The sequence below is a fragment of the Monodelphis domestica genome, chromosome 8, assembly GCF_027887165.1.
Source record: "Monodelphis domestica isolate mMonDom1 chromosome 8, mMonDom1.pri, whole genome shotgun sequence".
In the NCBI taxonomy this organism is placed as follows: Eukaryota; Metazoa; Chordata; class Mammalia; order Didelphimorphia; family Didelphidae; genus Monodelphis; species Monodelphis domestica.
Genome location: NC_077234.1, coordinates 30,795,484 through 30,814,240, shown reverse-complemented (window position 1 = coordinate 30,814,240; position 18,757 = coordinate 30,795,484). Strand labels below are relative to the sequence as shown.

The 18,757-nt window shown below is 38.9% G+C and overlaps 1 protein-coding gene across 2 annotated transcripts in view; it reads right to left on the bottom strand.

Moving 5' to 3' along the window:
* Nucleotides 1-8,305: 8,305 nt before the first annotated feature.
* LOC100616966 (EGF-like and EMI domain-containing protein 1) overlaps nucleotides 8,306-18,757 on the bottom strand; it is a 787,120-nt gene continuing 776,668 nt past the window's right edge. For both annotated transcript variants that reach the window (XM_007502250.2, XM_056807813.1), the window contains 3 exons: nucleotides 17,289-17,417; nucleotides 15,941-16,069; nucleotides 8,306-8,778 (listed from right to left, as the gene is read on the bottom strand). In XM_007502250.2, the coding sequence (XP_007502312.1) occupies nucleotides 8,627-8,778; nucleotides 15,941-16,069; nucleotides 17,289-17,417 (410 nt within the window). In that variant the 3' untranslated portion in view covers nucleotides 8,306-8,626. The remainder of the gene's footprint in view (nucleotides 8,779-15,940; nucleotides 16,070-17,288; nucleotides 17,418-18,757) is intronic.

The window sequence follows — 18,757 nt, the reverse complement described above, 5'->3', positions numbered from 1 at the left end:
ATGAAAGAGCTGGAAAAGATCACATCAAAGGTCTCATTTTGTACTCGAATTCTATGGTTCTAAAGAATCTCCCCAACCTCAACCTCTCATACATTTGCTTTCTGTTTTTAGATGCTTATTGGCAATATCAGATGTGGTAGATCCATGAAGAATGAATGTGCTCCAGCTTGAGAATTGCTCAGAAGGTTGGACTTTGGGTTATCTAGAAATATTTCCTGCCCACCTTATCAATTCAATAGATTCAAAATCTGGTGTAACAGATGTACTTAAAATAAAGCACGTCTGTAACTAAATGGAATGATTTTTCTAAATAAGTTGTCAGTTATTTGAAATATCTTGTGAGGTTTTTTTCTTATTTTACTAGTCTAAGGAAATACTATAGTAAATGAAAGCGTGGATCCACAGGAAATAGAGATCAGCCAGAAAAGGCTTCAAGCAATGATGTGGGCAAATCTATACAAATGATGTTATTTTCAAAAGGGATGTGGAACCATCTTAATTGGTAATGTGATGATAATAGTAATTTAAAGGACATTTTGAGCTTTATAAAGCCCTTCATTCACAATATTCCATTCCAGATATATAGTGAAACATCACTGCCATTTTATAGATGGAGAAACTGAAATTTCAAGGAGTCAAATGACCTCTCCAGGGTCACATAGTCAATAAGAGTCAGCAGTTAGAGTGACACCTTTTCTCCAGACTCTGCATCTAGTTCTTTCTTCACTAGTAAGTAGACACCCAAAGCGATGGGTAATGTATTAGCAATCAATTAACAAGTCTCTCTGTGTTGAAATCTATAAGATTTAATTAGAGAAGGACCCTGACTTGGATCATTTTTATTAATCTCACAGAAAGGAGAGGATTCTAGCCTGCTGTTAAGCATTCTGTGGGCACCCTCCATCTTTGATATTACTTCAGCATTTAAATAAGCAGTTATACCCTCAAGCAATGTATTAATTTTAATTAAAATAAGCTGTCCTCATTTGCCAGCATGCAATCACAACTCTTAATCTATTCTCATTTTAGAAGAGCACCATTTATGTCACACCTCCCAATTTATGCTAATTGGTTTAAATGTAAACACACAATTATTTACATATAAATTGCTGAGAAAAGTTCCATGAAATAAATTTATCCGAAGAGGAAAATAAGGATCTTTTAAAAGACTGATGCTATTGCTGCTGAGAGTTTCAAAGGCTCTGACTTAAAGACACTCTATTTGGGGGGGGGGATCCATAAGAAAATAAGAAACGAAGAAATGGGCTTGTCTATGAAATGCAAACTTGTAAATAAACCTTTGTTTGGTCCCAAAGCACCATTTTTTCTAGCACTCGAAGTAGGTGTTGGTTGGGATATTTTGGTAAAGTTCTTGGAGTAAGAGAAATTCATCATTACTTTGCTGATATAGTTGATGATCATGTTTATTCATACAATTGACATGTGTGAGCTTATATGATGGAAAGTAGAAGGCAGGTAAGGCTCCCCTGAGCCAAGGACCAGTCAACACAAATGAAACACCAGGAGTTTTATACTATTAGCACAGGAAAATGAACATTTGAAATGGCTAATAGACTGAGCAGAAAAGCAGAAATACATCATTATATAAATACTGAGGATAATGACTTATCCTGCAATATAATCATTTTCTTAAGAAGCACCTTGTAAGAAGACTTTGTCAACATCCAACATATCACTGTTGTAATTCTCAAGAAAAAACAGAATGAGGAATATGGAAATTGGATAGGACCCAAGAGATTTCTCCCTTCTCTCCACCCATCTGGCTCCTCCTCTTGAAAACCCTGTACCAACATGGTCTACACCAAGTGAACTATGGATGCGTTGCAATGGAAAAGCCAAAATGGAACACTGATACATATAAACATATTTTATAGTCACACTCTAGTAGACTAGAACCACTTGGAAAGCAGTAACTACTTCATGCTTGCCTTTGCTGTGCCTGAGTTGAAGGCAGTACCTTGGATGGTACTGGAATTCCCTTCATCAATACAAATTGCAACCTGTCTTTAACTTAGCCAGAAAGTCCTAGAGAGCTGTTCAAAGCATACAGCTACACAACTAGTAATAGTCAGAGGCAGAATTGGAATTCCTGTCTTCCTAACTCCAAGCCTAACACTTAATCCATTCCTATCTTGGCATCCTTGTCATATCGTTGGCAACTACCAGATGTTTGTCCAAATGAACTAAATTAATTTCCTTCATATCCCTCTAATCAAGTTTAAATTTATTGAGAATGTTCTAAGGAATTGAACAAGATAAAAGTAATAACATTAAGATTCTAATATAAAAGAATTGACTTAATGAAATCCAAATAATTGAGTAATATGTTATATATATGTATATATTTAAAGTATGAGTGAGGATTATTAAAATGAGTTAAATTAAAGCAAGCTATAAAAATATGACCTTTTGCAGGGAGCAATTTGGAAGATTTTACCATCATTAGCTAATGCAAAAAGACTCTCATTTTGGAATCATATGTTAAGCAGTTAACAGTGTTTCCTCCACTGCAAAATCAGAAGGTTGGATTTGCAAGATTATGATTTCATGAGCCGAGGTCATTAAATCAGGTTCATTCAAAACCCAATGGATAGTTTTAAAATAACTTCTCAGCTAACTAATCCCAGGTTTCCTTCACGCCTGTGCCTTTGCTGAAACTCTCACTGGAGGGTATGCACACACACACACACACACACACACACACACACAGAGAGAGAGAGAAAGAGAGAGAGAGAAAGAGAGAGAGAGAAAGAGAGAGAGAGAGAGGGACAGAGAGAAAGAGAGAGAGAGAGAGAGAGAGAGAGAGAGAGAGAGAGAGAGAGAGAGAGAGAGAGGGACAGAGAGAAAGAGAGAGAGAGAGAGAGAGAGAGAGAGAGAGAGAGAGAGAGAGAGAGAGAGAGAGAGAGAGAGAGAGAGAGAGAGGGACAGAGAGAGAGGGACAGAGAGAGAGACAGAGAGAGAGAGAGAGAGAGAGAGAGAGAGAGAGACAGAGAGAGACAGAGAGAGACAGAGAGAGAGAGAGACAGAGAGAGAGAGACAGAGAGAGAGAGAGACAGAGAGAGAGAGAGACCAAGAGACAGAGAGACAGATGGAGAGAGAGAAAGAGTGAGAGAGAGAAATTACAGCAGGTAAACAGAATATGCTTTTACTACAAATTTTGTATTTCTCAGTACTGTAAATAAGCATGATTCCTTTGGCAGGACCAGTTTTGCTTCTGCCCCCTCCCCATGCTTGTACAAATGAAGCTGTTTCTCCTAATGCCCTTCACATTTCTATTTGGTGCTATTTAGAATGAAATTTGTTATGCAGATTTGGGTGGATGTGAGGAGAATAAAAGTAATTATTACAGACATGCTAATAGAAGAAGTTAAACTTATCAGTTTTTCAAATATCTGGGCAATGTGCAGAGTGAAGGATTAGAGGGGAATGATTGAACAAGCTCCTCTTTCATCATTAGACATGAAGGAGATCTTTTGGTGTAGACCCATTGTTACTTGTCCCTGTCTGAGGCAGAATAAAGAATGGAAATCTGGACCTGGATTAAGTACACCTGGTCCCAATGCCTTGGTTTGGTGACATTGTGACCTTGGTCCAATCATTCATTTTCTTTCCATAGACCACCTTTTCCTTATCTGAAAAACTGGCTAACCCTTTACACTATCATTCTCACTAGCTTGTCATGAGGATCAAAGGAGATTTAAAAAAATGCTTAGTAACTTAAACAAATCCTAATGTTTGGATCCATGTCTCCTAGATTTGGTTTCCTAAATGAGCATTTTTTATTTAGAAGAGCCTAAGTATGAATAAAGGGAATGAAGCACTTTAGAAACATATTTTTCAAAGGATCAAGCATGAGAGACAGTCTGGAGAAGAACAGAGAAAACTGAGCTGGAAATCCCAAAGTACTGAGTCTGAATTCTATTTCTAGTATACACTGGCTATAGCTATACCATTTAACATCATCTTGCCTCAAGCATCTCTCTAAAGACCCACGTTAGAAAAGGGAGTTTCTTTATTGGAAGTTTCTTACAGGGATAAAATCTCAGGTCTAGAACCTATTCTATCCAATAAAAGGATAATTAAAATTAACAAAATTTGGGGTGTATTAAATTTTGTCTGTAATGGACCAAAATAAAAGCACTTTTTTTTTCACTGAAATCTCTCCCAAACTTCTAAAATAGCTGGCAATACTGCTTTACTTTCTCGGTAGACTCTTTCCGTGTCTGAAAACCACATGCTTGGAAATCCAAGGCAAGGCATCTACATGGTTTAAGCTTGCTACTTTCCAATTCAGTTCTTTTTCTTTTTTCTTTTAAACCCCTGCCATCCATCTTAGAATCAATACTGTGTATTAGTTCCAAGACAGAAGAGCAGAAGGGCTCGGCAATGGGGGTTAAGGGACTTGCCCAAGGTCACCAAGCTAGAAGTGTCTGAGGCCAGATCTGAAAGAAGGATTTGTCATCCTTAGGTCTGACTCTAGATCCACCAAGCCACCAAGTGGCCCCTCAATTCTTTCAAATTAAAGAGCTATCATTCATGTGACTTACTCTTGGAATAATTTTCAGCTTCTCTAAAAATTATCTAACAGAGTCATTCAGTTGCCTCATATGGGGATCTTTAGTGCCCAAATGGAAACTTTAGGAAGATAGATATTACTTTGAAGGGTTAAACAAGGACTCATGCTAGAATTACCCTATAAAGTAACCCTTGTCCATGCGTATATTCTATTCTGCATAAACATAGGATGCATTAAACATACCAATATGTCAAAAATAGACTAAGGCAGACAAAATATTCTAAATATATTAAATAAAAAACATAATAACAGCAAAACATTATTCATATTAATTGAATAGTGGTGTAATGTAATTTATTAAATGTTTATTATGTTCAAGACACTGTCCTAGGCTTTTCTAGGACCACAGTAGGTCCTAAATAGGTGGTTAGAAGAGAAACAAATGAATCTATCAATGAATATGTAGGTAGGTATAATTCAAGGTTTGTTATTAAAAGAAAAACAAAAACAAAAATTAACTCATTATACTCTTATAAGTTAAGGATAATGAATTATTTCTTGATTTTCTTTTTTTTTTTTTAGAAAAAATAGCTGAGAACATAGAAAAATGTCTTAAGAAAGATAATTAAGATTTATAGTTGCATGGATTTCCTCAAATGGCCAAAACAGCATATATTTTAGTGGAATATCTAAATATCTTAGCAACATATCTATATCTTAGTGGCAGATCATGGGTGGATGGAACTAAGAAAAAGATACATACCCAGTGATCTCAGTAATAACAGAGATTCCAATTTTATCAGACACTTGCTATTAGAGGTAATACAATATTAGATTCTGAGCCAAGCAACTGAACTCTTTTTTCAAGGTCTTGCGCAGTCCAGGTCCTATTTGAAATACCCCTGGATAGTAGACCAACTAAGATCAACCTTTCCTTCTCCAAAGCAAAGACCACTCATTAAATAATGAATATTTTGCAGGTGTGATTTTTTTTGCATAGATTTTCTCAAGTCCAGGAGCTTCCCAAAAAAGCAACACAGTTCAATGGATTTGGCAATGAAGCCTTATTTTTGAAATATGCTTATGGCTGGACAAAGCTATTTTTAAATGTCTTTACAATTGCAAAATATATTGGACATGGCATCTTATTTGACCCTTTTAGTAATCCCCAGGATGATGGGCATTATAATTAGCCCATTTTATAGAGGAGGAAACTGAGGTTCAGAAGATCTATTGTCATATAACTCATGAGCTTCAAAGGCTTATTAACTTGGGCAGTATTTTTTATATATTACCTAATCCTCATGGATTGTCTGCTTGCAACGATTTTAGATGAAGGCTAACCTTAGAGCACAATGTATTAGGTAACTAATTAATAGATATTTGAATGGGAAAGGAACAATTAGCGTAAGAAAAACACGTATTCCCATACCTCTGAAAGTGCTTTTCTATTCATGATCATTTCAGTCAACATGATGTGGAATCCTTTGTGAAAGAGACTTGCTGCTAAATAATAACATTTTGAATGGTTTCTGACAAGTATATAGCATACATGATCTCCTTAGATCTTTACAGTCTTTATTTTTCATGTAGGCATCATGATTCCCATTTTATAGTTGAGAAAATTGAGGCTGAGAAAAGTTATGAGACTCTAAGTCATGGTCTAAGGGTTAAAGAAGGGGGTGAAATTGGGTCTCTTCTCTCCAAGTTTTGGGCACCTACCTTGGGAGCACCCAGAGCCTGGCTTAGCAGCGGGCATTGCCCAAGTTTCTGGGTAATGCAGAATGAAGGAAGTATATAGCTTTTCCATTGTTCCTGATAAAAGTCTGCAGGGTCAAAGGACCAAAGTCCTTTGTCAGCCACACAAATTTGAAGGTCAAATTTATATCTGCCATGGGTCATTGAACATTGAAAACAGGCTTTCGGCTACAAGCTTGGCTTTCTTGGTGGTATTGTTAATCATTTCCACTTCCACACCACCCTCTTCTCCCAAGGGAAGGCTAAGTTGGTTATATTGACTCATAACCATGAAAAACATGGCCAAAAGCCACTTTTTCTGCACTTCATCCCACGCATGCCTAGCCTTTCTCTTGCTAACTCAATTAACAAGCCTTTAGCTGATTCCTACTATGTGTTGGGTGCTGGGTAGAAAAATAAAAACAACAATCTCAATCTCTCCTGACAAAGACGTTATATTCTATAGTTTCAAGTATGTTATAACAGGATATTACCTGATTGCAACTATGGAATAAATAACCTCATAATAATAATTTGTGTGTGTGTCATGGACTCTTTTTTGGCAATCTAGTAAAGCCCACGAACCCCTTCTCTGAATCACTTTTATAAACAATTGAAGGAAATGTTAAATTCAGTTGGAGATTAGTGAAAAATGGAAATGCATTTTTTTCACCTCAGACCCCCTCAAATCCATCCACAATGCTCAGGTTAACAACTCCTTTCTCTTGATTCAATACTCATTTTGTGGCAATCTCAAAACATATGCTTAAGGATGCAGAATGAGTCAACAGTGATGGCTAAATCTATTCATTTCATTCTCTGCAGAGTTCATGGGATTGTTATAGAAGTTACTGGCAAAACACAAACAAAAATTGCATGAATTCGCCTAATTTTGGTTTAAATTAATTTGAAAGAGTTTGGATTTGGTTGGAAGCAACATGGTAGAAGAGAAAGGGCACTAGCTCTGGAGTCTGTTCAAATCCTACCTCTGACTTTACTAATTGTGTGACTTTGGGCAAGTATCAACAAATATTTCGATATACAGGTCCCAGGCAATTCTCTTTGTCTGTCTTGGACTTTGTTTCCTCCTCTGTAAAATGAGATGATTTGGATTAGAGGACTTCTAAGATCTCTTCCTCTTCTATTGTCTATCTATGACTTTGGTTCAAATGCCAGCCCATACATCTCAACGACTTTGACATTTAGCTTTCTGAGCAAATTTTCTGATCAGTATAGAGGGTTCAATTACTTGTCAGATTCCTCTAAATTGTAAAGCTATGAACTTATAGAAATTCATAGGAAAATTAGGGATTCATTGGCAAATTCATAGATTTTTCTTATGAAAATAAAATTTCCTATGATTCTGGAGCCAGTCAGGCTTGGAGTGGTCTCTAAGATCTTTGCTTCTCAAGAACAAAGTATGGATACATTTTAAAGTAAACTATACTTTGGTTTCTTTCCTTCCTTCCTTTTTTCTCTTCTCTTCCTTCCTTCCTTCCTTCCTTCCTTCCTTCCTTCCTTCCTTCCTTCCTTCCTTCCTTCCTTCCTTCCTTCCTTCCATCCTTCCTTCCTTCCTTCCTTCCTTCCTTCCTTCCTTCCTTCCTTCCTTCCTTCCTTCCTTCCTTCCTTCCTTCTTCCTTCCTTTCTTTCCTTTCTTTCTTTCTTTCTTTCTCTTTCTTTCTTTCTTTCTTTTCTTTCTTTTCTTTCTTTCTTTCTTTCTTTCTTTCTTTCTTTCTTTCTTTCTTTCTTTCTTTCTTTCTTTCTTCTTCTTTCTTTCTTTCTTTCTTTCTTCTTTCTTTCTTTCTTTCTTCTTTCTTTCTTTCTTTCTCTTGCTAATTATGGTTAAGCTACCACTAGATCTTTGGATGGTTCATTTCAAATTCTCATGTCATCTTTCTATCCCATTCTTCAGTATAACATTCAGTTCCCATCCAAAATTCAGGGTATGAAATAAGTATAAGAATAACAGGGAAGCAGGATCCTCAGATTAAACGGGGAAACCCATTTCCAAATTTAAATTATGTCTGTAAATATATAATAAATGTTAATTTATTAGTAAAATGTTGCAAATGTTGGGAACTTGAAAATCCATGATCGTATTCTGGATTATATTCTTTATCTGTAGGAACTTGTGAAGATGAAGATGAGAGGAGGGAAGAGGAGACATGTGTGTGTGTGTGTGTGTGTGTGTGTGTGTGTGTGTGTGTGTGTGTGTCTATGGTCAGGATAGGAGCAGCTTTCTATAGGGTGGGTTGTTCCATTTTTCCTCATTCACTGAGATTAGTAGGGTGTATCCATTGTGGGATGGAATATTTTAGAGCTTGGGATAAGTCAAAGAATCTTTATACTGGGCTATTGTTTCTTCTCTGAATCACTTTCTTCACAGGTTGGTCCCATCCTCTGGAAGGGGCATGCACAGGTCCCATTTTGAGGGTTGCATTGGTATCCCAGGGGACATTGGCACTGCAGAGAGCAATCAGGCCCATACTGATCTGATTTGCATTCTGTAAAATAAAAAGGAAAAGCAAATGGAGCAGGACTTTATAAGATGCATTTTTTTGGATTCACATTGATTTTTTACTATTCCTTCCTGGCTTTCAATAAGATAATGATAGACTCATAAAGTCATCCGGTTAACCATGTGATATCTTCTTCCCACCCTGGAATGTTATATAATGAAAAGGATTAGTTTTCTGGAAAAAAAGAAGGGGCTAAGAAAATCCAGAGTAGTGGAAAAACAGGGTTGGGGGAGGAGAAAACAGGATAGTAGCTCTTATTTTAAAATACATTGCTTAGATGTTCTTTCCTGAATATCATGGGACAGATAAGTCATGAAAAGGAGGTTTGGGAAACTGAGCAATTGTCATGGGATTAGTCAACTGGTATTTAATAAAAATCTCTTATATTGAAGTCACTGGACTAAAATATAGAGACAGAAAGATGAAAGCAGATCAGTCAATCAATGACTGATCAATATGGTAGACACTGTGCTGGGAGAAGGAAAAACAAAGACAAAAGGAAAGTCAGCCTCTGTCCTTGTTTTTTATTATATTTTTGGTGGTGGTGGTGAGGATGTACTATAAGAAGCAGCATGAGATAGAAAATAGAGATCTAGTCTCAGATTCAGGGAGACCTGGTTTCACAGCTTACCTCTGGCATGTTTTGGCTCTGTGCCCTTGGATAAACCAATTGCCTTCTCAGTGCCTCCTGTCAGCTCTCAAAGAGGAGCAGGCGCTGATTCTCATTGATAGAGGGATTTTCCTTATTTGAGAGTTCTCTAAATTAATGAGGTCATAGAGCTAATGTAATTTGATTTAAGGAAACCATTCCCTCCCTCCCATGACATGTACACAGAGAAGTAAATAAAATAAATTTGAATGGAAGAGAGAGAAAATAGCTAGCAAGGGTTGGGAGAAGGGGAAATGAAGGAGGGGTGGAAGAAATGGGGATTGGTGCAGGAATTTGAGCTCTGGTTTCCTTGATATCTGTGGTATCGATCAGGAATCATCCATGGAGAAACTCCTTCCATCCTTGCCCTTCCCTGCTACCTATGACCTCAGAGTCCAAGACAAAGGGTTCAAATATGTCATCAATCCCTGTGCATTCCCAAGCACCATCAAATCAGATTATGATGCAAGTGAGGAATATTTGACAAAATAAACAAAAATATCATTAAATGTAGATAATATTAAATTTAAAAATTAAATCAATCAATAAATAAATATCATAAATAAATAAATAAATAAATCAATAAAAATTAAATCAGCCCATAGGGTTCCTCATGTCCAGGACTCCATTGCTATTTGAATTTGACATTGCTGACCCAGAACACTGAGGGGTTAAATGATTTGTTTGGGGTCATAGGGCCAGTATAGGTGAGAGGCAAGGCTCTGAGACCATTTCCTTGTCCACTACCTCATGATGCCTCTTCGTGTAGAAGATGAGTCATTCATGGAGTGATAGAAATTTTAATAGATCCATGGTGCTCTCAGAACAAAAGGAAGGAAAGAGTCCCCCTATCCCCCTAACTGATGGGTTTGGGGGAGTGTGGAGACAAACAGGGAGGAGACAGCACCTGCCCTGGGCCTTGAAGAAAGATCTTAGGAACTTTTACATGAGAATGTGAGATTATGGCTATTTTCCCAACTTCCAATGGTTCTGGATTTGTAATCAGAAGAATCTGTGTTTGAATCCCAGTCCTTGCCCTCTGTGACCTTGGGTATGTCCCTTTGGTCAAATGTGTCTTTGGTCAATGTCTCTTTGGTCAATGTCTCTTTGGGTTTGCTCATTGGTCAAATGTGGAGGTTGGACATGATGGCCTCCATGGTGGCTTCTAGCTCCAGACCTGTGGTCCTGGTTACCAATGGCTTCTCCATCATGGCGTGAAAGTGTATCTGAAGTTGAATTGCCCTGTGGACAGCGAACACGTCCATCTGAGCTGGAAAGCCTCAAGGACAGGACTGCAGACAGACAGACTACATGGGAGCTCTCTGAGGACCAGCCTGGCCAAGGTCCCAGGAGGACATTTTGCCCACAGCTACTCTCAAAGGCTACATACTGAGATCAAGAGAGGATCGGTGGGAGGAGTACCCATGACCAGAGAAATCACACATCCTCGAAGTGCTGAAATGAGTGGGTAAAGAAGGGAATGGCCCACAGTTTAACTTTGTCCTTAAATTTTTCTAAGAGCCCACAGATTCCCCACAAAGGTTGGCCTGTCAGACACATTCCCTCCACTAGACTCCTCGTCTTTTCATGTGGTCCAACTGAGTTTTTATAGAGCTATTTGAAATGGACAGAATTATGTGTTTGACAATCAGGAATAGGATATAGGACACCAGGCGGGGTTCAATGGAAGCAACAACAATAAAGGAGGCCCCTCTGTTACCCTGCAGCCTGGGTGTTTGCCCCAGCGGAGGGAACAGTTCCCAGCAGTTCTGGCTGTGGTGGTGATACCTAGCAGTACATTGACAGGTCTGGTTTCCCAGTGATGTGGGCATGGGCAGGAAGCCTAGCCCACAAGAAACAAGGGGTGGGCTGAATTCGGGGCCTGAGGTTCTGTGATATCTGAGGTACGTTAGTGGCCATCTAGCCCAGTGTAATTCCTGATCTAGCATCCTTTGCTTAAGGACGTCCAGTTGGGGGAAGAGGAGGAGCAATCTCTTTTAAAGGAACTCATTATGCTTTTGAGGAATAAGTCACTGCTAGGGAGTTTTCCCTAATATCTTGTCTAAATTTACTTCTTTGTAGTTTTCTTAGAGGGGGCAGCTAGGTAGAACAGTGGAACTCGGATTAAGGAAAATTCACCTTTGTGAGTTCAAGTCCCCAGGGGAGTCATTCGACCCTGTTGGCCACCTTATTTGTAAAAGGATCTGGAGAAAGAAATGGCCAACCACCTCAGTATCTTTGACATGAAACCCTGTGATAGAGGAATGATCCAGAGACTTTGAGGGACAGAGCCTGGAGGACATTCATTTGAAGAAGACTGAAGGGGGAATCCATCTCACCCTCCTTCTACTTTCTGGGATCATCTGCTCTTTCTCCATTATACCCAAATCAGCCCTCTCATACAACCCCCAAATGGGGTCAGGATGAGCTTGAAACAACTCAACAACCATTTTTCTGATGTTGTTCTTGGTTCTGCCTTTTGAGGATCCAACCTTCTCTGTGAGATAGTCCTTCAAACTCTTGAACTCAGTTCTCTGGAGCCCTCTGAATCTTCTCTTCTCCAACAGAATCCAGTCCAGTTCCTTCATCTGATCCTCTTGGGTACGGGTTCCAGGTCCCTACCTGGATGCTCTCCTTCAGATACTCTCCAGCTCATCAATGTTGATCTAACCTGTGGTGCCCACAGCTAGCCCCAGTGCTCCAGATGTGGTCTGATGGGGGCAGTGTAGTTAGATCATGCTCTGACTCTCTTGGAGTCACATCACTTTTTGTTGGCAACTCCATGTCCCTGACTCCTGGTGGACTGATGGTCCATTGACCTTTCCATCACCCAACCCTGACCTTTTTCAGATAAATTGCTGCCTAACCATTCTTCTCCCATATTATACTTTGGATGTCAATGGTTTTTGGACCCAAGTATAAGTCTTTACATTTATGACTTAGACAGAGAATGATATTCTAGCTTATGAAGCCTGGGGCAGCTAGCTGTCATGGTGGATAGAGAACTGGACTTGGAGGCAGAAGCATCTGAATTCAAATCCAACCTCAGACATTTGTAGCTGTGTGAATGAGTAAGTTGCTTTACTTCAGGTTACTGAATAATTATTCACAATGAGCTGTGAATAATATATTATAGCATGTGAACTAAGCTTGGCTCTAAAAAAGAAAGCCTCACTGAAAACTGATAGTTCATTTATGTAATGTTGTTAATAACCAAGTTAATCTATTAGTAGCTACCAGAAATTTCATTGCTAGCCCCACCAGTTTTCCTCTTCTGCAATAAAAATGGGGGAAACGATAGCAGCTACCTCCCAGGGCTGTTGTGAAGATAAAATGAGATAATCTTTGTAAAGGACTTTGCAAATCATAAAACACTATTCAAATGTCTTGTTGTTCATTTATTTCAGTTGTGTCTAGCTCTTTGGAACTCCATTTGAGATTTTCTTGGCAGAGACGATGGAGTGATTTGCCATTTCCCTTTCTAGCTCATTTTATAGATGAAAACACTGAGTCGAATAGGGTTAAATGACTTGCCCAGGGTCACAAAGTTAGTAAGTATCTGAGTCTGGATTTGAACCCAGGTCCTGAGACTTAAAATCAAGGGTTCAATCTCCCATACTCCTATTCTCTCATACCACCTTACTCGATTGAACAAACGTCTATGGAGGGGTACTTATGTGCAACACAAGCTAACTGGTACTTGGCATTAATATTCCCAAAGTCATCAGACAGTCCCATTAATTCTTTCCCAATTGGAGAAATAACCTTTGGGAATAAGGAATGCCATAGGTACTATAAAGGGCTGCTCCAAAACTTTGGTCAGTGGCAGGAGTCTTTCTTTAAACCACATCAACCATTGAATAAATACCAAATATTTTTCTGTGTCATTTCAAATTCAAGCCAGCACACCCACCCCTGCTGTGGGGAAGAGGAGAAAGGAGAGGGAGCAAGGGAGAAGGGAATTCTTCAGCCATGCCTGGGGCCTTAGACTTTCTCATTTAAAAAAAATCTTACAAGGCAGGATCTTTCCTCTACAATCCAGAACCTGACTTTAATTTATGGAATACCACATTTTCATGTTAATAACAACATGTATTTAAGACATCTGTTTGAAAGCCTGCAAATGTTCATTTACCAAGTAGGGGAAAATGGTCCAATAAAAACCTGTTATATTCTTTTTTGAATTAACATTATGACCATTTAATGGCTCCTTTACCAGGATTCAAATTAAAATTAAGTCTTTTATCTTTATAGCTTCTGCATAGTCACAGCTGCTCACAGTTAATGTCACAGATGAACTGTGCCTAATTGAAAATAAAAATGCAAATAAAACAGGACTTGTAACAAGTCTGCATGGACCAGGGTACCCCCTGTGAACTTAGGACAAGGCAAAGGGCTCTCTGGCTAGCCAGCAGCAGTGGACACTGGTTCTAAGGTCCAGCCATTTGGGAACTTTGGTTTGCAAACTCTGAGGTGGCAGGCAAGTGAGGAGGCCTAATTTGGGGAAAGGAGACTGGAGGGTATTTAATTTCCACTAAAGCACACAAGGTCTCTCCTCTCTAGTACCTTTTTCAAAGCTATAAGGTTAAACGAGAGACAGACATTCTCTTCTCTCCTTTTGGAAAATTTGTGATTCGTAAGTTCTCTGACTTGTACTAATTATTTTATTATGTCACCAAGTTTTAGAATTATGATAGAGATTTTAGGGGCCATAGAGATGGGCACATGCCCCCCCCAAGAAATGGAGTAATAGTATATCCAACAAGTGGTGACCATCTAAACTTTCCTTGGAGACCTCTATTGAAGGTGAACCTACTACCCTCCGAGGAAGCTCAATCCACTTTTGGAAAATTCTGACTGTAAGTAGCTATTCACACTTGGTTCCATGCTGGACTTAGAGGTCATATGGATGGGCTTTTAGAGTTTCATCTGATTTTGGCAAAGTTCAGGCATCCCCTTCTCTCATACTCCGTAGACTTTGGATCCATCCCTACCCCAAAGGCACTGAGAGAAGCAAGAAGCTGGTCAAAGTGTCTTAGTGAGGAAAGAATGAAGAACAGCTAAGAACACTGATGAGTGTGGGGGCCAGGGGAGACTCTTCATTCTGATCTGGGTGGGAAGAAGGACCTTTGATTGCCTTTGATCCTCTGTAGGGACAGTGAGCTGGCTGGTGGATCAATACTCTTGTAATAAGCAGAGTCTCTCCTGTCCACATTCTGCTTATGTGTAGTTGTATATATGTTATAATAATTAAAATTAAATAATATTTCTACTAAAAAAATAAGCAGAGTCTCTGTCACTTTGCATAGCATAAGCCAACTCTAAGGTTGATTGTATCCATTCCATCATGGCACTCCTCAGATAGGAATATAAAGCCATATCGATGCCAGTGCTTATGATTGTGACTCTTTCCATTAATATATTTTTGTAATTTATGGAAAGGAAAAAATATGAGGAAAGAAAATCATTAGAATCCTACAAATCCAAAAGAATGTCTAGAGCATGGGTCCAAGGGATGAAATCCATTTTTTAAACTCTTACCTTTTACCTTAGAATCAATACTGTGTATTGGTTCCAAGACAGAAGAACAGTAAGGGCTAGGCAATGGGGGATAGGTGATATGTCCAGGGTCCCAAAGTTAGGAAGTGTCTGAGGACAGATCTGAACCCAGGTCCTCTCCAATGCCAAGCCTGACTCTCTTGCTATTTAGTTGCCCTGACCCAATATTTAATCAATCATCAATAAACATTTATTAGAAATCTATTATTTTTTTTGAGTACTCTTCTAGGCTCTGAGGATATAAACCAAAATGGCATAGCTCCTACCCATGAGGATTTTATATTCTGCAGGAAAAATATCTTTCTTCAGATCATCTTTTTAGATCATGGATTTCGAGTGAGGAAGGACCTTGAAGGCTATCTGGTCCCACCTCCTCGTTTTTCCACATAAGAGGAAACTGAAGTCCCCAAAGTTGAAATTATACATTCGAGGTCACAAAGGATATATGTGGCAAAGTTGGATCTTGAACCTAAGTCCTCTGAGTTCAAACTTATTGTACTTTCTTTCCATGGTACCATATTGCTGCCATCTTATGGCTTGAAATAGGCGATTTATGTCTATTCAGTGTCAAGGAGCCTGATGCTGTCGTTTAGAGTCACCCTGTCCCAATGACAATGAGAATAACAAGAGCTCATTATTCTATGGCATTTTAGGTTTGCAAGAAAGCTTCTTTGTCATCATACCCTTGTGATGACATGTTGCCAAATTTACCAGACCCTGCTTTGGGGTATCTCTGAAAGGGGGTTCTGGAAGCATCCTACAGTTCATTGGACCAATACTTGAAGATATTTGAGGTACTTTAACCATTGTGACATTGGCCTGAAGAAGGAATTTTGTCATGCAAACATCTGGCAATTCTTCCACTTTTCCCTCTGGTGAGAGGGCCAAATACTTCCCTCATGCAAATGGTACCACAAAGAAAGTACTTCTTAGCCATACCAGTATCACATTTGTCTCCAGTTCTTCCAGGAGGACAAAGGCATTTCCCAGTGACAGGATGGCAGGGTCCTGCTCCTTCACAGTCACAAAGCTGTTGGCACCTGTCTCCAAATGTTCCAAATGGGCACCCTATTGGAGAAAGAGAAGGGATTGTAAAAGAAGAGCATTTCTGAAGTCTTTTCTTTTTTTCCCCTTAGACCTATGATTTCATTTGTTTGAGGAAATCCTGGTGTGGAAATTACTTTTACCAATAGAGAGCTGGAAACCCTTTGTTACTTAGAACTTGAACGAGTTTCTTGGGGTCCTGAGAGATTAAATGACTTTCCCAGAAACACTTAATGAGTGTGTGTACCAAGCAAGATCTGTGCCCAGAGCCCCCAACTAGTATACCATACTGTCTGTCACTAAAGCTTATCTATATTATAAGCAATCCAACCAATTCCTTGTTACTTGGGTGTGGGAGGAAACACCTCCTTAGAGTTATGGATCACTGATATAGAGTTGGCTGGGACCTTGGAGGCCACCTTGTACAACCTTTCTAGTGTACAGGTGATGGACTTGAGACTCGGAGAGATAAAGGACAAGTCCAAGACCTGCTTTTTATACATTATCTCTTGAGTTTCGCAACAGCCTAGAAGGATGGCACCCAAAGAGTGATTATTCCCATTTTACGAAAGAGAAAACTGAGACTCACAGAGTTTTAGGGACTTGCTCAAGGTCACTGGGTTCTTAAGAATTTGAGGGAGGATTTGATCTTAAGCATCTCTGACTCCAAGGCTTGTCGACTAGTCGCCACATGACACTGTCTTCTGTTCTGAAGAATCTCAAATACTTAATCAAAAGTTATGAGTAATCCCTGCTGAAGTAGTCAGGAAACCTGAGCTGTTTTCTTAGCTCTACCACGAACTGGGTCTGTGACCATGAATAACTCCTCAATTTCTTTACCTAGGAGATGAGGGAGTTGAACTAAATGATCTCTATGGACCCTACCTTCTGCATTACATTTTTCTCAATCTTTTCAAATGCTAGTGTCTTCCCACTGAATAACATCATATTTAAGTGCCTTGTTTTTATTTCAATATTTTATACATACTTACATAAGGATATTTTTCCACCCCAACCAATAGAGTGTAAGTCCCTTAAAGCATAGTTTAATAGGGACAGCTGGGTATCTCATTGGATAAAGTCAAGTCTAGAGACAGGAGATTCTGGGTTCAAATCTGAACTCAGAGACGTCCTAGTTGTGTGACCCTGGGCAAGTCACTTAACCTCATTGCCTAGGCCTTATTGCTCTTCTGCCTTGGAACCAATGCACTTTTCGATTGACTGATTAGTTGACAAACACTACCTTTTTCACAGTGGCTGCCATGGTAACCCGGGAGACAGATGCACTTGCCATTCTCAGCATCACACCTGGCTCCATTTGTGCAATCACAAGGGTGAGTGCAGTCAGAGCCATAAAATCCAAGGGGGCATCCTGTGGAATGGAAATGGATATGTGATACGGGCCTTTTTCAAGAGGAAAAACAAAGTTACACACTCCATTCTAGGTTGGTTGTTTCCTGACTCCAAATACCAAAAGGCACATTAGTAAAGAGGGGGAGCAAAGAGGAGAAAGATGTGTTTATTCAGCACTTGCTATGTGCCAGGCTCTGTGCTAAGTCCTTTATAAATATTATCTCATCCAATCTGAATAAACTAAGCCAGAGAATTAAAATGAAGAGATCTTTAAAGTCCAATGAAAATAATTTACTTTATGTGTGAGTATTTTAAACTTTATATTAATTAATATTATCCCTATATATAAATATATATGTACACACACATACACACATACTTGTTATCTCATCCATTAAAATATCATCACCTTGCAAGCAAGGATTATACAAATTGTTATCTGGCCTGGCACATAGTAGTTGTTTAATGAGTAAATGCTAAATATTATTTGTTGAAGGGTGAATTGATTCTTTCCTAAATCTGTTCTAAAAAGAACCTTTGGATTCATTTTTCTAAAACACCATTGTGATCACCCCACTTTTCTACTCAGAAATTTTGCCTGGCTTTCTAGTGGCTCCAGGATAAAGACCAGCTGTTTCTGCTTGGCATTCAGGTCCCAGTTTATCCTGCCTGTACCCACTGAAAATGTGTAATTTGATCTTCCCTAAGTGACTAGATTAGATCATAGAGCTTGTGATGGAGATGAAACATTCCTGGCCATAGAGGAAGAGGGCTTGGGTGTGAATTCCAAGATGGGTCATGTTTCCTTATCTGAGAAAAGTGGGAGTTGGATGAGATGACTTCTAAGGTTGCTTCTAGCCCTAAAATGATAATCTTGAGATATTAATTGATTTACACATTCCCTACACCCAACAAAATAGCCAACCAAGGATACCTTTCTCTAATTAGTATCTGTTATTAATCAGCCAAAAATTTGTCCATTGCCTAGAAGGTCCAGAAACTAAAAAAATTATTAAGTAGTATGTATTACTTTTATTGATATTGATATTACTAACATTATTTTGTATTGAAGTCTCTTCTTTTCTTTTTACCTCACTTTTAGTTCTGTCCTAGGATAGTGTTTGTTCAGTATTTGTCAGCTGCGTCTGACTCTCTGTGACCCTTGTTTGGAATTTTCCTGGCAAAGATACTGGAGTGATTTGCCATTACCTTCTTCAACTCATTTTATGGATGAGGAACCTGAAGCAAACAGGGTTAAGGGACTTGCCCAGGGTAACATGGCTAATAAGTGTCTGATAATGGATTTGAACTCAAGTCTTCCTGAGTCTGCCACTCTATCCACTGCACCATCAAGCTTCT